General features: G+C 38.9%; 1 protein-coding gene and 1 pseudogene across 8 annotated transcripts; both read right to left on the bottom strand.

The window, feature by feature from the left end:
- Window positions 1-831: 831 nt before the first annotated feature.
- On the bottom strand, window positions 832-4,321 carry LOC103965574. 8 transcript variants are annotated; one of them, XM_048580477.1, is made up of 6 exons: window positions 4,128-4,320; window positions 3,767-3,905; window positions 1,995-2,248; window positions 1,486-1,573; window positions 1,083-1,149; window positions 832-993 (listed from the first exon to the last, which is right to left on the bottom strand). In XM_048580477.1, exons 2-6 carry the CDS (start codon window positions 3,853-3,855, stop codon window positions 940-942), a joined length of 552 nt encoding a protein of 183 aa, XP_048436434.1. In that variant the 5' UTR covers window positions 3,856-3,905; window positions 4,128-4,320; the 3' UTR covers window positions 832-939. The 8 variants fall into 8 exon arrangements, with proteins under 8 accessions (XP_048436434.1, XP_048436435.1, XP_048436433.1 ...); XM_048580478.1 differs by having other exon boundaries at window positions 1,995-2,253; window positions 3,767-3,881; XM_048580476.1 differs by having other exon boundaries at window positions 3,767-3,881.
- A 1,389-nt stretch (window positions 4,322-5,710) lies between these two features.
- Window positions 5,711-22,762, bottom strand: LOC103965583 (annotated as a pseudogene).
- Window positions 22,763-23,043: the final 281 nt, after the last annotated feature.

Below are 23,043 nucleotides of genomic sequence, written 5' to 3'. Positions count from 1 at the left end.
GCCTAATTGATGCATTTTTAAATTGACACAATACTTTAAATAAAATTTTAAGATATTTCCTAAAAACTTCCAAAAAATTTGTTATAATACGATCCACCAAAAAAGATTCTTAGTGGGGGATTATGTAATTGATTCAATTATGGAATCGTGAATAATCATCGATTCAGTCGGTACATAATAGTTTATACTTTTTTCTTTTTGATGGATTATCCTAGTGAATAAAGTTTATTTTTCAACTCACTGTTCTGAGCTCAAACAATATCATCTCTAGATTTATACCGCCTATAATAAAGAGATACTTTGTGCCCCATCCACGAAGTTCATGTTTATGATTAAAACTATTTATATTATAAATCACTCTATAAGATCATCACTGCAAAAGATATCTTGCGAAGGAGTTCATCCTCAATCATTGAGGTGCCAAGTCTTTTCCTAATAAAAATAAAAAGGAAAAAGGGACTCCACATTTCGTGTTTGGCAAAGTGATCCTTGGCTTTCAAAGGTTTTGATGTTATGGAAAAATTGCATTAAGTTATGAGTGAGTGTGATATCAATATATTCAAGTCGTATAAAAATTACACTCTTAATATGAATTGGAAAATTTGAGTTTGACACCAATATTATATTCATAAGTTAAATATATGAACTCACATCAGTGTAGCACTGGTGTTATTGGTATCAAATTCCTATATATAACACTAGTCTCAGTCTCTGGGTTTTGTTTTTTGCCGAAAACACAAGAAAATTATTATTAGCACACCAAAATAGGAAACCGCAGAACAACTATTTTGAAGCACTAATAACAGCTCCCAAAAACAACAGCAGAGAAAGTATTGTAAAGTAGCAATTGATAATTAAGCAAACCATCAGTATTTATGTAAATTACAAAGCTGGGCAAAAAGGAAGAGAAGAAAGTGTTTTTTTTTTGGGTTTTCTTGGTCAATCATACAAACCATCTTGCTCCCAAATATCGACGAGAAAATCGATCATTTCCTGTTTTTTTAATTTAAGAAATAGTCAGAATGACAATGTTGCGGTGGAGTAGCAATAGAGGAAAAAAGTGTGGAGCCATGTCAACTTACAGGAAGAGGGATCGGCTGGCGAAAAGGCTTGTTGGTACTGAGTAAGCTCTCGTAAGTGGCGTTCCAACTACAAAACACAGTAACCGATCATCAGCGAAAAATTTGATAATTCAACCACAAGGAACAAATAATTGCGTAGGGGAAAACTGCATTACAATCCAGGGTGCAAACAAGAGAGAAGTTAAAATCAGGTGAAGTTGAGTAAGTGGTGAAGTTGGTAAATCAGGGCACATATTTCTACATGCTTTGAAGTGTTGGCTTACACTTTTAAGTGTTAAGGTTGACCAGTTCGGAGATGATTTAATGAAATATCAGCGAGAGGTGCAGGGAAAATGATGCTTGTATAATTATGTCCCTACATCAATTCAAATGCTTCTGGTATCACATGCAATAAAAAATTCACCTTATTCTGGGTTCTCGAAGTTGTGTCTGGCGTTGAGGCTGTTTATTTGCAAGCCACAGATTCCTCGTCTGGTTCCAGAGTAAAAGACCTGAATCCATTTAAATTTTCAATGTTAAAAGTTTAGTTTGACAGAACAATTCGATTTAGAGGCACTGTAAAACAATAAAACGATTCCAGACAATAGTAAAGCCACATAGTTCCAGAAAAGCACTGCAAAACCTTTGATTCATTGCTTACACTTTGCTGGTCTAAAATATTACAGATTTGATAATATGGCAGCATCAACACAAGGCTAAACTTCTATTTTTCGCAAAGAAAGCACTAAAATCAATCAAAGCAATGATGACAAAAAATAAAATAAAATGGTTATGTGGATCAAACTTTCGTAAATATCCACCGTTGTCTTCTCTTTTGTTGTTGAAGATAAAAGAAAATGTGCATGGATATCAGTCAACATGGTGTGCCCACAAAAAGCACACTGAAGAGAAAGAGACAGAGAGAGAACTTGCCATGATTTACAAATTCAGGTGCACTGCTTGTGCTGCCAGAAGTACCGTGGGAATCAAGGGGGTTTGAAGTGCTAATTGATGAGATGCTTTTCTGAAACTGGATTCCATTGTTCTCCATTTCAACTGTGCTAGTGCTCCAGAAATCCTCTGATATGCTATTTTTTCTCACTGATTGACCTTGAATTCTCAGTCCGTTTGATGGCTCGTCGACAGGAATAAGTAGTCGGGGTTGGCTACAGCATCCAAGACAGCCTCTGCTCTGTTACAAATTAGGTTGACCGTTGAAGTAACCACAAAAAATGATTATTGCTACAACTATCAACTTGAGTGGCGATACAAAAATTTTAAGACAAACCGTAACAAATAAAGAAAATTGAAAATTAATAAACACGGGCTTATATAATCAGCATACAAAAATTCTTTGGGATCTCTCTAAGTCCCCACACCCCAGAAACAGATAAAATAAGGAAACGATAAAAACGCAAATGCATACATTTCCCCATGATTTAGAACTGTACAATCTTCAACTTAATGAAACTTCCACCTATAATCAAATCAGCTTTCTTTTTCGAGTAAACTAGACAGAACCTTACAAGAACAAATGATGCAAGCTCCTAAACATGCATTCTCACAAAAAAGGTTTGAATTGCTGTCAAAGTTAAATCATAGTCTGCATAAGAAAAGCAATAAATGCAGGTAGAAAATAATGAGGCAATGTCCCATAAGAAACATTCAACAATAATGGAAATACACTGCCATGCATGAATTAAGCCCTGTCATTATCCACAGGCGAAAATATCAACGCAATGATACCGAATTCAACCATTGCAACAAATAAAGCCTATGAGTTAAACTCACACATGAGAAAATAACTTAGCCACTCAAACTCACGCCACCAGATCCAAGTTCAACAAACACCACACTTCACAGACAGTACTGACAACCCAATTGTGAAAAACTCTTATAACAAGAACAAGGCACTACCATTCCCCGGAGTAGAAATTCATTACAAATAAATTGTTTATGTATGAAAAAGAACGAAATTGCTTCCCTTACTCTGAAAAGAGCCTTGCATTTCCTATGGATTTTCTCCATAACTACAACCACAAAAGCTCGAAAGCAAGCACTGGAAAACACAAAAAATGAACAGCACAATTTCTTCTCAAAGCATCTCGCTGTCTGAGACCAAAAACAACACCTAGAATACATATTTCCTACAGAACTCCATGCGAAGGGAAACCGAAGAATATAACTACCAAATGCCCAAGGCTTGAAGCAAAGAATGCCAAATAAAAAGCTAAAAACATGTTTCATGTTCATTCACTCTCAAAATCGCTTAACGAACAAGTAAACCAAAGTATCAAGATTCTAAAACAAAGTTAAAGGAACAAGCTTGAGCTACAGAAGAAACATGAAGCCCTCGTTTAGTCATCCAGAAAGCATGGGGAAAAACAAATTAAAAACACCAAATATCCACTTTTAAATCTTCTTTTTTTCCTGTGATGTCAACATCCCAAAAAGAGCAAAATCAATTTTACTACACCGACGAGTTGCATATCCAATTTCAGCTTAGATTTCAATTTCTAGAGTCTCAATACTTGGAAAGACAAAATCTCATGACATGTGGAGTCTCACTTTTTTTATTCTTCCCTTTGTTTCTTACAACGATTCAAGTTTTCAAATTTTTCTTCATTTCCCTTAATTTTCTCAGGAAACAAAAAGAACCCACAACTTTTTGAGAAAAAAATTAACTTAAAGAAAAAGAAACTCACCCCATGCATGTGAAAATGGCAGAGCCCCAAGAGGGAAGATATCTACAAGTGGCCAAGCTCAAACTTGCCCACCAAAACCCTAAATCCATGAAGGAGAAAGACAAACCTCACGATCCTGCATAATCTCATACAATTACAGCTGTTTTTTCGGAGCAATTTAATTTGAATTAATCCACAATTTAATTTAGCAAAATTCATATGCAATCACTAAGATTCATGTTTCTGATTGATTCCCAGGGAAAAAAAATACATTAAAATAAAAAAAAAGGAAAATGATTCCGATCACTTTGTTTTTTTTTTTTTTTTTAAAAAAACAAAATTTTAATTCTGCACTTTTTAATTTAATTTAATAATAATGAACCTGAAGGATGGCATGGTTGGATTTGAAATTGGGTATAGGTCAGGTTCTTCTCTCCTTCATGAAACAGATGGCCCTCTGGTTGGCTTCTGATTCAACCTAAGGGGCACACTTTTTTTGTTCTTCAACTCCTTCCCCCCTTCTCTCCTCTTTCCTTCTTGCTGTTTTATTTTCTCAACACCTTTTTTGTGTGTTTTGTGATTATTAGTTTATTTATTGGGAGGTGGGAGGCAAAACCAACGGGTACAACCACTTTTTGCTGTTTAAATTTGGAGAGATTAATTTGTTGAATCATGTAAAAATGGAACGTTGAAAATTTGATAAAATAAAATACAATATATAATGAATGTTTTTATAGTTAATTGTATTGAACTGTCGTGGTGTATAATAGAATTACAAAACATCGCATTGTTTATGTGATAATAATATGTAATTTGAGGATTATATCTATAATCATTAGTCGTGAACCGCTGATCAGTATCTATGAAGTCCTTACCTAACTATTGTTTTTGGTTTGCTTGTCAAGAAAACTTATTTGCTTTTTTGGGTTGTTTTGTTACATTTCCTTCTTGTGGGTTATAACCATTTGTATGAAATTTTAAGAAGGTGTTGGTGTTGGAGGGGTCCATTCTAGTGTGACGGAATCCATCAATCATGTTATCATCATTCAATTAGCATCATTTTAAATCATTTTCTTGTTGAGGTACATGGTTAGATAACTTTTGTTAATTGTAATTGGATTTGGGTAAAAAGAACTCAATTATTTAATTGCCACCTCACTCCCCATTTGTTTGTGGGTCTCGTGTAGAAAATGTATAATTATTATTTTTATGGTTACCCAAAAAAAATACACACACATATATACATGTATAAGTAACGTTAGGTAGACTAAATTTGTAAATAATATGTCTAATAAGAAAGAAGCATGTTAATCAACACTTAAGTAATAATTTAATCAGCAACTTCCGTATCATTTAGTTTATAAAATTTTATCTACACATTTAGTCTTCCTTAACATTCTGAGATTTGATTTGATTTGGATGAATCAGAATATTGACTTTATGGATTGAAGTGGATGAGGCGAAAAAAAGGGTACCAACTAATCTACAATTCTGTATATAACACGAAAAAACTCTTTTTAGATGTATCAGTTTTAAAACTATTAGGTGATAGCAAACAGCTACTGCCGTAATGTCTTTTTTGGTGAGGTCATATGGAGAAATTCTAAGGTATGACCGGGACAACATGCCATCCCTCGTTAATGTGTTCTTGCAACCGCAATCAAGAATTTCTCCCTCATGAGCATACACCATGTACTCTATTGCCTAATAAAAGGATCACTTTTATGGCTGATTGTCCCCTGCATTTGCATTATTGGCTAGGAAGAACTGAAAAATTAATGGACGCTTTGGACTTTGTTAAGAGACGCAATGCAGTATGATAGTTGATGGACATTAAACTTTTATTTGGATAATATCTGCATATGTTTATGTACACATTAGGAACTAATATTGTGAGTGATTGTAGCTAGGTTTTACATTCAAATTATTCAACCACAAACTAGACTTTCTAAGTAAACACAACAACTAGGCGGTGAGGATTGGATGAATGTACTTGGATTTGGTGCTGAAAACTCTAGCCTTGGTATTGGGGAAATATTCAAAGCCCGGCAGTGTTGTTAGAGCTCTATTCTTGCTTACCTTAATGGGGTAGTGGAGAAGATGACCTGGAAGGTCTTGATAACAAGTGTCGCTCGAGTAAAATTCCCAGTTCTTTTCTGCAATCTGGTATACACGTCGAATGCATTCCAAAGATTCTAGATCCCAGAAGGTGTTGTCATCCACTTCGAGGTGCTCATACTAGAGTGCTAGTCTGAAAGCATAAATCTGGCCCTTGGTTGGGATTGTGGAAGCTAAATGGTTAAGTTGGAATGCTCCTATAGCAATCTCAGAGTCCCTTGCCCCATCCATTGACCTTTGTTTTATGTGTTGCAGACCCAATGATTATGTATTCATCACCAACTGAAAGGAAAAAAAAAAAAACATGTTAGAGAATATTCGTCAAATTGCACTCGAACATGGCTGATAGTCTGGTATAGTATATCTAACATATTATGTTATTAGACTGTGAATTAGGACTGCACATTCTGACATGCTAGTATTAATGTTAACTTTAAATTTATGAGTCTGTTTACCTATCATCATTTTTTAATGCATGTAAAATCATGAAACGTCGGGCCTGTTGACTTCTTTTGTAATCGGTGTCTGGCTCTGGAGTCTCAAGAGGTTTATAATCATCATCCATCTCCATCTTCAGGTTGCCAAGGCAGAAGAATTGAGATAATCCTTAGGGTTTACATTTGAGGCCTTTCTTTGAAGGGCCTCAGAGATGTCAGTGTACATCATCTCCACTGTCCTCCTTTGCCAATCCAATATAGCTCGAACAGAAGCACTCTCAGGTATACCTTCTGGCCACTTTAGGACAACAATGTAGACGATGAATCTCTTTCCTACTTCGATTTGCTAAAATCTTCACCGAAAGCTCCTTCATTATAAGAACATTAATATCCTTATCTCTAATGTCTCCCAAATAAGCTGCCAAGGAAATACTGATTCTCAATGTAAATGAAGTTTGTGGGTCGCCGGATAACATAGATATACGCGTTCTAAATGCTTCGGTTGATGATGTTATTCTTCCCACTCACAAGTCCCATTTTTGTTGCTTCAAGAGGCTTTTCAGGAAAGCAAAATCAATTTGAACAGTTGAACGTTCCATGATTTGTTGCCATTCGAAAACATATTTTGTAAAGGCTGAACCGTGATTTCTTCAAGTTTTCCTAGTGGAATTAAGAACATTTCTCCAACCTATTTTTTCCACCTCTGTTTAAAGTTGTACAAGATATCTCGAGCAACCGGACCTTCCAATTTGCAATGAATATCATGCCATGGCTCCCTTGGACCGCTTTTCCTAATTAAAGAGCCTGGAAAGTTGGGCTGGTGGAAATTATTCTGGTGGATTGTGCCTAGTGTTGCAAACAAGGGATTTTTTTAGTATCATATCTTCCATCAAAAAGATCAATGCCTGTGATAAAGCTCACAATCCTCCTTTGTGATCCTCCGCCGGATATCTCATTGTCCACCACAACTGTTTTCTGATGGTGAGTAAACATTGTGACAATCTCATTTTTCCCTTCATCAGGGTTTCGAGGGCATAAGAAGCAACGCACTTTTGTGTTTCGAAAATATTCTTCTGTTTCTTAATCATGAGTTGTCATCAAACCATCCTTCTTTATCTCTTCAACAGAAGTCCTGTCATCCCAAACAAGCACCAAAACCAAAACACCCTCATTAGCCTTCCTCTTAAGAAGCTGCCCTAGTGTAATGTCATCTTTTCGCCTTCTCGGGTCCCTTATCAACGTTGTTTCAGTGTACACAGACCAGCCAGTTATGTAAATGATAGGAGCATATTTATGCGACTTAATTGGCTTGTTCTCATGCATTTACGTTGTGTTTCTTTAGTTATTTTAGTCCTTTATGCCATTTTCGTGTGTTTCTAGGTTCATATGGCTAAGGAAGCAAAAAGGTGCAATTTGGAGCATTTTGGAGCAAAATTGGGCTTAGAATGGATAGCTTATGCTTGGAGCCAAAGTGTTGGACGGAATTGAAGCCTTGTATGCACTTTAGGACATAAAACAAAGGGCCTAGCCCAATCAAACAAAGCCTTAGAACCAGAAATTCCCATACATACACCAACACATCCCTTGCCGTGTGTTGCAATTGCATTTCCCTTTCATTTCAGCCACATGTATTCATCATTGCAGCCACATTCTTCCATTCCCACCTTAATAATTCACTCTAGCTGTTTTTCACATGCATTCCCAACAAATAAATCAGCCAACACATGCACCCATCACCCAAAACAAAGCTTGCCGTGCACCCCCCCTTGAAATTCCAGCTTTCCACCAAGCAACCTAGCTGTCATTCCACATGCATTCCCCTTGCATTTCCAGCCATTCCATTTCATTATTGCAGCCACCATTCACTCTTTAATCCACATACATTCATCATCATTCACTCTAGTTTTAATTCACATGCAAACACATGCATTTCAAGCACCAAAACACCCTTTGCCGTGCATAACCTTTGCCTTTCCAGCTTTCCCCTTTGCATTTCCAGCTTCACTCTTCATGATGGCAGCCACATTCTCTCCTAGCTGTCATATTCCCTCTTTTAATCATTCATCCACCTATAAATAAGCATCCATTGCAGCCACAAAACATGATTCAATTGTCATTCATTCCCCACTCCATTCCACACCTCCATTCATACACAACACAACACAAACACATCCTGAAAACATCAAAGCCATGCACACCATTCCATTTCCAGCATTCTTCTCTTCTATTTCCACCACTCCCCAACCCTCCAAAACACTATCCAACCATTCCTCCATACAAACACCAATCCAAAACACTATCCTTAGACCTTGTGCCGTAACAAAGAGGAGGAGAAGGGCCTAAACGTTCATACAATTCAAGTTTGAGTTGTTCGAATTTTTAGGTGTTTTCTTTTCCTTGATTTCAATGATTAAATTTACGTATCTTTGTTGTGTACGTATGAGGAACTAAACCCCCCATAGCTAGGGGGTGATTCGAAACCATGTTTACGCTTGCAATATGAATTGATTACCTTTGGTTGGAATTTCATGAGTTGTGGATTCAATTTGTTTAACTGTTTAATTAATAACCTATTTATGTATGTTTATTGAGAGTGCACGCTTAATTTTCATGCATGAATATGACGCTAGAATATAAGTGAGTTTCACCTAATAGTTATGAACTTATATTCACAAGTAGTGGAGGTTGCTTATAAACAATCGCGTTAAGTAAATTCTTGGCATAAGTTTCATGCAATTCATAGTAACGAATGCCTCGTCAACACTTATAGTTTTCATGATGCTTAATGATTCTTGCTTGTATCTCTATTATGCAATTCATGTAGGGAACTTGTGGGGAATGCTTTGGGTTGTCGCATGCAATCATCCAATTCATTAACTTAAGGAAAACTTGACGGTTAATTTAAGCGGACCTAATTAACCCGGGGTGTTGAGTTTCATAATTCATTGAAGGACCAACCGAAAATCATCTTGTATGCAAGTGTAACATGTGTGGAGAAGAACCTTCTAGCTAGCATTCATCCATATTTTCATCACAATCATATTTACATTTTACCCTTAATTACAATCTGTGCATTTTAGTTTAATTTCGTCAAAACCTCAATCCCCCCATACTTTGTTTAGTCTTAATCTATCTTATTTTGTGTTTTTAAGTATTTGGAGTCTTGTGGACTTATTTTGAGTTTTCGTTAAGTGAATTAAGTGTTTAAAGATTAGTTTTATTTATTTGAGTCAAGTGTTTAGCACCCCTAGTTAATCCCCGGTTAGAACGATCCCTACTTACATCATTACTACAATTGTCACAAATAGGGTTTAATTTATGTGTCACATTCGTAACGCATCAAATTTTGGCGCCGTTGCCGGGGATTAGCAAAGTTGCTAATCCCTTGTCTGGAGTCTTGTTTAAATTGTTTGGTTTCTGTTTTGTTTTAAAATTTTGCACCGTATGTATGTGTTTTGTTTTTGTGCCGTGTGTGGCAACTTATTTTCTTACTTGTGCCGAGTCTATTAAGTGGGTTACTTATCTTGTTTACTCTTGTGTGTAGGTACTAGTTTATGACCCGTAGCTCACAACCTGTTCGTGAGCATATCTCCGACTTTGACGGCGATTTCGAGAGGACTCTGAGAAGGAAAAAGAAATTGCAAGAGTCTAATCCTCCTAGTCCCGAACCTGAAGTAGAAAAGCAAGAAGTTGAGGTTGAAGAGGAGGCCACGACAAAGTTTGAAGAGGAAGTACCAACCATGGTAGCGGACAATCGAACCATCAAGGAGCTTTCTGCCTCAGGTTTGGCCAATGCCGCACCATTATGCATTCAATACCCCGCGACTGCCCAAGGCAAGACCGATGAATTCGAGTTGAAGTCAAGCTTGTTGCACCACATTCCGAAATACCATGGGCTTTCCATGGAAGATCCCAACAAGCATCTCAAGGAGTTCGAGGTTGTTTGTTCGAGCATGACACCCATAAATGTCGACGGGAACATTCTGATGATGAAGGCTTTTCCATTCTCACTTTTGGAAAAAACGAAGGATTGGCTTTACGAATTAGCACCCGGAACGGTTACATCTTGGGATAGTATGAAAAGAGCTTTCTTGGAGAAGTTTTTCCCAACTTCAAGAATCATTCTCTTGAGGAAACGGATTAGTGGCATCCAACAAAATCAAGGTGAATCATTTCCTTCTTATTATGAACGTTTTAAATCAGTTGTTGCTTCTTGTCCACAGCATCAAATGAAGGAGGAGCTACTCATTCAATACTTCTACGAAGGACTCCTTCCCATGGAACGCCAAATGCTTGATGCCTCGGCAGGAGGTGCATTGGTGGATAAAACTCTGGGGGCTGCAAAAGTTCTAATTGCCAACCGAGCACATAATGCACAACAATACGAAGGTGTTGGACAAAGAGACCCCCCACGGCCACAAGTGAATGAGGTAAGTTCTATGCCCGAAATTCAATCCCAATTAGCTAACCTTACTTCTATTGTTTCCCAGTTGGCCGAGGGAATGAAGATTCAAGGACCAATGGTATGCAGGGTGTGTTCTATCTAAGGACATGCTTTTGAGACGTGCCCACAACTCATCGAGAATGGAGGATGGGAAAGCGCCAATGCCATAGGTTATCAAGGCCAAAATCAGCAAAGAAATGATCCATACTCAAATACATACAATCCGGGTTGGAGAGACCACCCAAATTTCAGATGGAGAGATGCACAACAACCTGCCCAACAAAGTGGATACCGACAACCCCCGGGTTTCTATCAAAAGCCGTTGGCACCACCACAAGCCCAAGCACAACCTGCCCAAAGCAATGTAGGTAATTCAAGTAATAATGATAAGATTTTTCAATTACTTACGACTTTGACGCAGGAAGTCCAAACTCAAAACAAAGAGAGGCAAATCCAAGAAAGGAGGGTGGACAATTTGGAGAAGCAAATGGGTCAAATTGACGAATTTATGGGGCAAATTAGAGAACAAGGCAGATTGCCTAGTTCAACCGTTATGAACCCAAAGGGAGGATTTGAAACCGCTAAGGCCATCATGTTGAGAAGTGGTAAACAGGTTAGAACGGACTCAAATACATCCAAATCAAGTCAAGATAGGATGACAAATTGCTGCAAGAAGAAGCATAGGGAGCAAAGCCCACGGCCAAGGATGACCAGACCTTGCCGAACTCGTCTAGTCCTCCTAAACCGTCCCAAACCACCAAGGTAAGTCCCAATTCGACTTTTTCTAGTTCTATTCCACTAAATGTGCCCTTTCCTGGCAGGTTTAGGCAATCAAAGAAGGAAGAAGCCAAGAAGGACATTCTAGAGACCTTTCGGAAAGTTCAAGTCAATATCCCGCTTCTTGATGCGATTAAGCAAGTCCCGAGGTATGCTAAGTTTTTAAAAGAACTTTGTACAACAAGGAGAAGGATTTCGAACAAAGAGGTAGTTCAAGTAAGTGAAAATGTCTCTGCTGTGTTACAAAGGAAATTACCCCCTAAATGCAAAGATCCGGGTAGTTTTACAATTCCGTGTGTTATTGGTAATACTAAGTTTGAACAATGCATGTTAGACTTAGGGGCTTCGATTAATGTTATGCCATACTCTATTTATGCATCTATGAACTTAGGTGAGCTTAAAAATGATGGTGTGATAATTCAATTAGCCGATCGTTCTAATGCATATCCAAAGGGTGTTTTGGAAGATGTTTTGGTGCAGGTTGGTAACTTGATTTTTCCAGCGGATTTCTACGTGCTTGACATGGAGGATTCACCCCATTCCACATCATTACCAATCTTGCTAGGCCGTCCATTCATGAAAACAGCGAGAACAAAGATAGACGTGTTTACGGGAACATTAACCTTGGAGTTTGATGGGGACATTATTAATTTTAATCTTTCTGAAACCATTAAATATCCAATTGAGGACCATTCTTGTTTTGCTATTGACATTGTGGATTTGTTGGCACAGGTGCATTTGGATCAAATGAACAAAGATGCACTCGATGTAGCCTTAGTGCACAACATAGGAGCAAGAAATGAGGGTGGGGGAATTCTTGCAACCCACGACATGCAATCTGACCATATTGCCGTGCCCGCTTGTGGTGAAGTGATTGAAATGGTTGCTGCCCTCGAGTCATTGCCCTCACACTCTGGTAAGTCTCCACTCTCAATTTTGGATTCGGTTTTGACTAACAAGTTACTTCCATCAATTGTGCAGCCACCTACACTTGAGTTAAAACTTTTACCTAGTCACTTGAAGTATGTTTTCTTGGGAGAAGATCAAACACTACCCGTCATCATATCAAGCTCACTCACGGCCCAAGAAGAAGACAAGTTGATAAGGATGTTAAAGGAGCACAAATCTACCATTGGATGGACCTTGGCGGATATCAAAGGCATTAGTCCCACCACGTGCATGCATCGCATCCTTTTGGAGGAGGGAGCCAAGCCATCTCGTGAAGCTCAACGTTGCCTTAATCCACCCATGTTGGAAATAGTGAAAAAGGAGGTTATAAAATTGCTTGATTGTGGTGTTATATATCCTATTTCTGATAGTCGTTGGGTGTCACCTGTGCAGGTTGTTCCAAAGAAGTCCGGAGTCACGGTGGTGAAGAATGAAGAACAAGAGCTTATACCCACTCGTGTTGTGACCGGTTGGCGTGTTTGTATTGATTACAGGAAGCTAAACGCCGCAACAAGGAAAGATCACTTCCCTTTGCCATTCATTGATCAAATGCTTGAAAGGTTAGCCGGTCATTCTTTTTATTGCTTTCTTGATGGTTATTCGGGATATAATCAAATTGTCATAGCGCCAGATGATCAAGAAAAGACCACCTTTACTTGTCCATTTGGTACTTTTGCATATCGTCGTATGCCATTTGGTTTATGCAATGCACCAGCCATTTTTCAACGATGCTTGGTAAGTATATTCTCTGAGTATGTTGAAAAGATAATTGAAGTATTTATGGATGATTTTAGTGTCTTTGGGGACTCATTTGATGATTGCTTGCATAATCTTACTTTAATCTTGAAAAGATGCGTGGAAACTAACCTTGTTTTAAATTGGGAAAAATGTCATTTTATGGTTAAACAAGGCATAGTTTTGGGTCATATCATCTCTGAAAAAGGAATTGAAGTTGATAAGTCTAAAATAGATCTTGTACGTTACTTACCCTCTCCTACTTCGGTTAGAGAGGTTTGTTCTTTCCTTGGCCATGCAGGATTCTATAGGCGATTTATCAAGGATTTCTCCAAGATTGCACAGCCCTTATGCCGTCTCCTACAAAAAGAAGTGACGTTTGAGTTCAACGAGGAGTGTGAGAAGGCATTCAAGCTTCTCAAGAACAAGCTTACCACGACACCTATCATCCTTCCACCTGATTGGACGTTGCCTTTCGAGCTCATGTGTGATGCATCCGATTATGCAATAGGGGCTGTTTTGGGTCAAAGGAAGAATAAGCAATCCCACGCCATCTACTATGCTTCTAGGACCTTGAATGATGCTCAACTAAACTATTCTACCACGGAAAAAGAACTTCTTGCCGTTGTGTTTGCTTTAGATAAGTTTCGTTCATATTTACTTGGCACTAAAGTGATTGTATTTTCTGACCATGCAGCTCTTAGGTACTTATTCACTAAAAAGGAGGCTAAACCGCGGCTCATTCGTTGGATGCTCTTACTTCAAGAATTCGACATTGAAATTAGGGACAAGAAGGGATGTGAAAACGTGGTGGCTGACCACCTAAGTAGAATGGTGCGTGAAGAAGAGGACCTTCCCATTTTAGAAACGTTTTCGGATGAACAACTTCTGTCCGTTGAGGTAAGTAACCATTGGTATGCTGATTTAGTTAATTTTTTGGTGTCTAAGCAAGTTCCTAACACTTTAAGCAAGGCTCAACGTGATAAATTAAAAAAAGATGCACGTTTTTATGTTTGGGATGACCCTTATTTGTGGAAAATATGCCTGGATCAGATTGTGCGTCGTTGTGTTCATGAATCTGAATTTAATTCCATTTTGAGTTTTTGCCATACATATGCATGTGGTGGACACTTTGGCACACAACGCACATCGTTTAAGGTTCTTGAAAGTGGTTTTTATTGGCCTACATTGTTTAGAGATGCTAGGGCTTTTTGCTTAACATGTGATAGATGTCAAAAGATCGAAAGTATAGGCCAAAGAGACCAAATGCCGCAAACCCCAATCCTTCTTGTTGAAATCTTTGATGTTTGGGGTATTGATTTTATGGGTCCGTTTCCTATGTCTTTTGGTTTTACGTACATTTTACTTGCCGTTGATTATGTGTCAAAGTGGGTGGAAGCTAAAGCTACCCGAACTAACGATTCTAGAGTTGTTGCAGATTTTGTAAAATCTAACATTTTCTCTAGATTTGGGATGCCTTGAGTGCTCATAAGCGATGGTGGGACTCATTTTTGCAACCGCACCATTGTGGCGTTGCTCAAGAAGTACAATGTGATGCATAAGGTTTCCACACCTTATCACCCCCAAACCAGTGGCCAAGCCGAAGTTTCAAATCGAGAAATCAAGCAAATCCTGGAAAAGATCGTTGGGCCGAATAGAAAAGATTGGAGCTTGCGCTTGGAGGATGCACTGTGGGCCTATCGAACGGCTTACAAAACACCCATTGGTATGTCCCCATTTCGGCTAGTCTATGGCAAACCGTGCCATCTACCCGTAGAGCTTGAGCACAAGGCACATTGGGCGGTCAAGACCTTCAATATGGATGTGGACGCGGCTGGAAACCATAGGAAGCTACAATTGAGCGAGCTTGAAGAGATTAGGCATGAAGCGTATGAGAATGCTCGGATTTACAAGGAGAAGACCAAGGCCATCCATGACAAGATGATTAGAGGCAAAACCTTCTCAATCGGGCAAAAAGTGTTGTTATTCAATTCTCGTCTTCGATTATTCCCCGGTAAGTTACGTTCTAAGTGGGTTGGTCCATTTGTTATCACTAATGTTTTTGTGCATGGTGCAGTCCAAATACAAAGTTTGAAAACTGGACAAGAATTCAAGGTGAATGGCCATAGGTTGAAACCCTACTACGAGAACTTTGTTGAGCATGTTGTGGAGGAGATCCCATTGCATGCTGTGGGTCCTAAGTGAGAAAAGAAGGTCTCGTCCGGGTGCAAGACGTAAAAGAAAGCGCTACTTGGGAGGCAACCCAATACACTGAATAAAACAAAGCATGTTCATTGATTTTCGAGAAATTACAAGTGCGAAAAAAAAAAAAACAAAGAAAGAGAAAGATGGAGCCTTCACAAGGGTTGTTTACGTGAAGCCCCACTACGTGGCAAAACTCTAGGAGCGGGAGGCATCGGAGCAAGAGGCGGCATCGGAGCGGGAGGCATAGGAGCGGGAGGCACCGAAGATAGATCATTCGAGGCCCCAATACTTGGTGGAACGCTAGATGACGCAGGAAAAAGGTGCCTCTGGAAGAAAGCCGCAAGCCTTTGACGGTCACTTTGAATTCGACCTTGAGATTCTTGCATCTCATCAAGCTTCCTCTTCATGCCTGTCGAATAATTATTTGCAAGCACGTGCAAACTTCTATTCTCGTGCTTAAGCTGTTTGATCTCTTGCTTGAGATTTTCCACCTCTGCCATCAATGATTCAACCTGACGGGATCGAGCAAGTAGGCGCTGACCCATGTTGGACACAGAGCCCGCGCACTGAACACTGAGAGCTAAGGACTCTTGAATGGCCAACTCATCGGACCGTCCTAAAAGCAGCTGACTATCTTTAGGAGTGAGGAGGTTCTGAGCTACTATCGTAGCTGTTGTTGCATCCGTCATCACAGAGTCTTCACCTGTAAGAGGACCATTAGAAGATAAGAAAGACGGGCACCATACCTTACCCTGACGCGGCGCGACCGGATCACTGCTAAGACTCAAATCTAAGCAAATGTTAGATGGGTTAGACGGGTTAGCCATTTTTCAAGAAGTGAAAAGAGAAGGGTTGGATGAAGTAAAATCTTAAAGGGCCGGAGACGATTTTCACGGATGGGCAATATTCAAAGTGTGCATGTTAGAGGTGATCGATCACCTCTATAAAAGGAGAGGTGACACAATCACCGATTAAGAATTGAAGAGACACCACTCGTCAAAGCCGGATTTTCCTGCGTAAAGTTCGCCAACTCTTTAGACGAAATCCCGGCTTTTCAGATAAAGCGTGCAACTTTGTCAAAAGCTCTCTGACAAAGTTGAAGACGCGTGGAAGCCGAGAATGCAGCTACACACTTTTGCCGACAAGCGTGGGTGACAAAGTCAAAATCCCGGCTTTTCAGAAAACGCGTGCAACTTTGTCAAAAGCTCTCTGACAAAGTTGAAGACGCGCGGAGGTCATTGCCGCATCTGCACTACTACTTGCCATTACACTTCCTATATACATCAACATTCATGGCAAGGCATACACCCAAAAACGCATGACTTTCCTTCTCGGCCGAGAATGTCGCTGCAACCACACCTCTCAAACATGCTCAGTTTTCTTCTTCCCTTGAGAACACATATTCAACCATTGATGTATCCCCCAAAGAAGATACCAGATGCCTGGAGTACAGATGAGGCAAGAGGAAACGGTGGATCGAAGCATGTGGAGACAAGCGCAACAAATATATGTGCTGATTCATTCGCTGCTTCTTCAAAAGCAAAAGTATCTCATATCATCAAGGGCGAAAGCAAAGGTATCTCATATCATGCTCTTTCCCTGTCCTTTCCTTTGTCCTTGTTATTACTCGCATGGCAAAGTGAAAGAGAGCAATCAGCCGACACTTGGAGTCAGTCTTCCGATCTACCCTCTTCAATACAAATTGGAAAGATTGAACAAAGAAACAGGTCATCACCTCCACCTCGTGCTTGCCTGCCATGTGTCAGAATCCTCCAGCCCAGTTCAAGAGTAGCCTGTGGAGAATCAACGATTGGAAGAAACCAGCAAATCTTCCAGTCAAACTAAAGATCAAGCCTCAATGCAATCACCAAGGAGAAGAAGGAATCTACACTCCATAACCAGATTTGCGTCCCTAAACCTCTTCTCTTTGTTATTTACATTCTGTCCTGTTTAATGAGTTTAGTTGCTGTTTTTGTGTTTGCTTGTGTTTAAGTGTGGGTTTTAGCTTAAAACATTGAGGATAATGTTTGATTGAAGTGTGGGGGGGGGGGTTAACTAAGTATGTTGATGCAAATTCGTTGGATTTTATCACCCATAACTGCAAGTGTTGTTCCTTGCTGTTTTAAAATGTTTTTAAGCTGATTTGGAGTGTTTTAGTGTGTTTTGTTTTATAACTCCGAAAATCACATAAAAATTTGAAAAACATGTTTTGAAAAGCCTAAAAAGAGTGTTTTGAGTCATTTTTGTGTGTTTGTGTCTGAGGATACTTTCCAACACAATGATGAGGATTTGGTTTTTAATTGCATGACTGTTAAGAAAGAGTTACAAACATGGAGAAAAGTTTGATATACTCTTGGTATATGCTTGGTTATGGTTATAATGTATGACTTCACATGCAATCCTAAAAACAAAAAAATTAGTTCTTGTAACATGCTTGAAGGAAGAAACTCAAACAAACGCTACAACCTTGTGAGACTTGAGCCTAAACGTTATTTGGAGAGTTAAAATCTGTGCATTATTGTTTCTAAAGTCGTTGCATGATCTCATTATTCTTTGCTTGGTTACTACTTGGAAGGCGTTTCATCATATAGTTCCAAATGCTAGAACTTATGCCCATTTCATTCAAAGCATGTTATTGATTTGCATAACACATATTCAAGAAGAAGTTGTGTAGTGACCACCACCAAAGGCAAATTGCCGTGTATCCTACTTCATTATATGTTTAAGTTAACCCCATTGAACCTTGTTAAGCTTACATTCTTTGTTAACCCACACTATCCTCACCTAGCCTAGTTTAGGACAGTCCACACCCTTGTTCTTAAAAGATAGTGAGCATGACTTAAATGAATTCCTTTTGAGTTACATTATGAAAGAAAATGAGTGTGGGGGAGAGAATGTTTGTTCTTAAGTGTTTATGTATGTTTTGAGATTCAAAAGAAAAGAAAAACAGAAAAGAAAAGAAAGAAAGAAAGAAAAAAAAGAGCTTGAAAAAAATGAAAGAATGAGTGATTGAAGAAAGGGTCCAAAACACCAATTCTGGCCCTAAATTGTCTAAATTCTCCCTTCTTGTTCAAAAGTTGAGTTTTCATTCAAAAGTGAATTCTAAGTTGATTCAAGTGCTTTGCTCACTATTTCTTTAAGAACCTTTGTTTTCCATATCCCTTCTTGGTTATCCACACGCCCCAAGCCCCATTACAACCCGTGACTTCAATCTTGAGTGTTATGTGTTTCAATTTGTGGAGTTTGAACTTGGTATGAGCATATGGTGTCACTGGTTCTCGCGTCTAAGTAGTAGCATTCCATTCATGAGATCTCATATCTAAACATGCTTATTAACTCCAGAAATTGCTTTCTTTGTGATACATATATGTGAGTGTTCGTTTTCATGTTTACATCAATCTTCTCACATATGACTAGATTAGGGTGTGTAGTTAGAAAATCTGAGTGAAAATTGAGTGCATATCTTGTAAGGAATTGAGCAAATTCTCTAAAAGCATGTTACTACATTCAAAATATGGTTTTAAATGCCTAATTGTGAACTAGTATGTGGTGACTATGAGTAAGAATGTACTTAAGTGTGAAGATGACTAAAATCTGTGGAGATAACGAATTTTAACATGTCATGTGCATTGGAAATCCCGGAGGCAACGTTGGAAGGTTTAGATTGTCTTTTGTTTGTGTTGTTTCGTTTTGTTTAGTTTGTTTGTTTTGCTCGAGGACTAGCAAAAGCTAAGTGTGGGGGAATTTGATAGGAGCATATTTATGCGACTTAATTGGCTTGTTCTCATGCATTTACGTTGTGTTTCTTTAGTTATTTTAATCCTTTATGCCATTTTCGTGTGTTTCTAGGTTCATATGGCTAAGGAAGAAAAAAGGTGCAATTTGGAGCATTTTGGAGCAAAATTGGGCTTAGAATGGATAGCTTATGCTTGGAGCCAAAGTGTTGGACGAAATTGAAGCCTTATATGCACTTTAGGACATAAAACAAAGGGCCTAGCCCAATCAAACAAAGCCTTAGAACCAGAAATTCCCATACACACACCAACACATCCCTTGCCGTGTGTTGCAATTGCATTTCCCTTTCATTTCAGCCACATGTATTCATCATTGCAGCCACATTCTTCCATTCCCACCTCAATCATTCACCCTAGCTGTTTTTCACATGCATTCCCAACAAATAAATCAGCCAATACATGCACCCATCACCCAAAACAAAGCTTGCCGTGCACCCCCCTTGAAATTCCAGCTTTCCACCAAGCAACCTAGCTGTCATTCCACATGCATTCCCCTTGCATTTCCAGCCATTCCATTTCATTATTGCAGCCACCATTCACTCTTTAATCCACATACATTCATCATCATTCACTTTAGTTTTAATTCACATGCAAACACATGCATTTCAAGCACCAAAACACCCTTTGCCGTGCATAACCTTTGCCTTTCCAGCTTTCCCCTTTGCATTTCCAGCTTCACTCTTCATGATGGCAGCCACATTCTCTCCTAGCTGTCATATTCCCTCTTTTAATCATTCATCCACCTATAAATAAGCATCCATTGCAGCCACAAAACATGATTCAATTGTCATTCATTCCCCACTCCATTCCACACCTCCATTTATACACAACACAACACAAACACATCCTGAAAACATCAAAGCCATGCACACCATTCCATTTCCAGCATTCTTCTCTTCTATTTCCACCACTCCCCAACCCTTCAAAACACTATCCAACCATTCCTCCATACAAACACCAATCCAAAACACTATCCTTAGACCTTGTGCCGCAACAAAGAGGAGGAGAAGGGCCTAAACGTTCACACAATTCAAGTTTGAGTTGTTGGAATTTTTAGGTGTTTTCTTTTCCTTGATTTCAATGATTAAATTTACGTATCTTTGTTGTGTACGTATGAGGAACTAAACCCCCCATAGCTAGGGGGTGATTCGAAACCATGTTTACGCTTGCAATATGAATTGATTACCTTTGGTTGGAATTTCATGAGTTGTGGATTCAATTTGTTTAACTGTTTAATTGATAACCTATTTATGTATGTTTATTGAGAGTGCACGCTTAATTTTCATGCATGAATATGACGCTAGAATATAAGTGAGTTTCACCTAATAGTTATGAACTTATATTCACAAGTAGTGGAGGTTGCTTATAAACAATCGCGTTAAGTAAATTCTTGGCATAAGTTTCATGCAATTCATAGTAACGAATGCCTCGTCAACACTTATAGTTTTCATGATGCTTAATGATTCTTGCTTGTATCTCTATTATGCAATTCATGTAGGGAACTTGTGGGGAATGCTTTGGGTTGTCGCATGCAATCATCCAATTCATTAACTTAAGGAAAACTTGATGGTTAATTTAAGCGGACCTAATTAACCCGGGGTGTTGGGTTTCATAATTCATCGAAAGACCAACCGAAAATCATCTTGTATGCAAGTGTAACATGTGTGGAGAAGAACCTTCTAGCTAGCATTCATCCATATTTTCATGACAATCATATTTACATTTTGCCCTTAATTACAATCTGTGCATTTTAGTTTAATTTCGTCAAAACCTCAATCCCCCCATATTTTGTTTAGTCTTAATCTATCTTGTTTTGTGTTTTTAAGTATTTGGAGTCTTGTGGACTTATTTTGAGTTTTCGTTAAGTGAATTAAGTGTTTAAAGATTAGTTTTATTTATTTGAGTCAAGTGTTTAGCACCCTTAGTTAATCCCCGGTTAGAACGATCCCTACTTACATCATTACTACAATTGTCACAAATAGGGTTTAATTTATGTGTCACATTCGTAACGCATCGGTAAACAAATTGCCTTACATTAGTGATTGCATCAAAGATGTCCTCCCAACATCTCTAGGGCTCATATAATCCTCATAGGGGCATAGGAATATGAGGATTAAATTCGTCTGCGACATCTGAATCTTGGTACAGGGTAACCCTACAACCCTGCCTTTGATTCAAAAATGTTCGAGGAACACCTTCATACTTAGGGTTTCTAATCCCAAGGGAGTCAGGGACCACTAAAAATCTTCTGCAACACCAGAAAACTATAATTTGACATGAATTTTAGAATTACCGTGGATTGGATTGTAACCTTCATCTAAAATTTCAACCCATCTGTCAACCACAAAACCCTTGATTATCTCCTCAACAAGTATATAGACTCTTCCAATTAGGGTTGCCTCAATGAGATCATCATCTTTGACAGTGAATATAATGTGTGAGATGTGGGCACAGTAGATGTGAAATTTCCCCCCATTGCGGATTGTTTGGATCTGTGACATACCACATCGCCCAGGGGAGTGATCCTTAAATGTATATTCCCATCCTTACCTAGCACGAGGCCTTTTGGGAGCTCACTGGCTTCGGGTTCCATGGGAACTCCGAAGTTAAGCGAGAAGAGGGCTAGAGCAATCCCATGATGGGTGACCCACTGGGAAGTTGCTCGTGAGTTCCCAAAAACAAAACCGTGAGGGAATGGTAAGCCCAAAGCGGACAATATTGTGCTACGTTGGTGGAGCGGGCCTAGGGAAGTGATCCGCCCCGGGCCGGGATGTGACAATTTGGTATTAGAGCCTAACCCTGGTCGTGTGAGTGCCGACGAGGATGTCGAGCCCCCAAGGGGGGTGGATTGTGACATTCTACATCGCCCAGGGGAGTGATCCTTAAATGTATATTCCCATCCCTACCTAGCACGAGGCCTTTTGGGAGCTCACTGGCTTTGGGTTCCATGGGAACTCCAAAGTTAAGCGAGAAGAGGGCTAGAGCAATCCCATGATGGGTGACCCACTAGGAAGTTGCTCGTGAGTTCCCAAAAACAAAACCGTGAGGGAATGGTAAGCCCAAAGAAGACAAAATCGTGCTACGGTGGTGGAGCAGGCCCGGGAAGTGATCCGCCCCGGGCCGAGACGTGACAGGATCATTTATCATTTGCGTCCGCCTGGCCCTCGCCTTATCTAGATCAACTGTTGCATAGAGTTTACATCCAACTATCTGAAAAATGTGTAAGGTAAGTGTCAGAAGACAATTATACAGAAAAGTATTAGTTTTGGAGGAAAATTAGCTTGATATAAACATATTTAGCAAATAAAGAAGAATGTACATGCTGATGTCCGCAAAGCACCAACTTCTTGACTTGAGCTGCAAACTTTTTAGATGAATTTGGTGCATCCACAATGGCAAAAGTAAAGGACGAAATAGTATCAGATAAAAACACTTGAGCTTAAAAGAACTTAACCATTGAAAGATGGTAAAAAGTTTGAAATATCAGACATTATGCGCACATGGTATTCTAGAAAAATGTATGGAAACAAATTTTACAAATCAATAGATTAATCTGCATGGCTGTTTTACTGATCAAAGATGAAATAAAACTTTTTTTTTTTTTTTAACAAATGATATTATCTGCACTAGGGGGCTTAGCCTCACAATGAGTTAGTAATAATATGGTTCAAATTCACCTTTGGCGAGAATTGAACTTAAGACATCTCACTTACAAGTGAAGATGAATACGACTAGATTGTAGTACTAAGTGGCTAGACCTATTTTTTATTTATTTTTTATTTTTTATTTTTTAGCAAGAAGATTTGCGTGAAAGGAAACAAAACAGTAGAAGAAAGATTT

The sequence above is a fragment of a genome, unplaced genomic scaffold (genome assembly GCF_019419815.1).
Source record: "Pyrus x bretschneideri cultivar Hongxiangsu unplaced genomic scaffold, Pyrus_bretschneideri_v1 Contig15, whole genome shotgun sequence".
In the NCBI taxonomy this organism is placed as follows: domain Eukaryota; kingdom Viridiplantae; phylum Streptophyta; class Magnoliopsida; order Rosales; family Rosaceae; genus Pyrus; species Pyrus x bretschneideri.
The sequence above is the reverse complement of the archived record's forward strand: the minus strand, read 5'-3'. Positions and strand labels throughout refer to the sequence as shown.

What these genes read in the sequence shown, in the direction of transcription:
- LOC103965574 (XM_048580475.1), bottom strand. Translation starts at nt 3,314, where the DNA reads ATGAACATGAAACATGTTTTTAGCTTTTTATTTGGCATTCTTTGCTTC. An exon ending in CTTCGAGAACCCAGAATAAG is followed by an intron (nt 1,150 to 1,485) that starts GTGAATTTTTTA and finishes TGTGTTTTGTAG; the next exon opens with TTGGAACGCCACTTACGAGA. An exon ending in GCCAGCCGATCCCTCTTCCT is followed by an intron (nt 994 to 1,082) that starts GTAAGTTGACAT and finishes TTAAAAAAACAG; the next exon opens with GAAATGATCGATTTTCTCGT.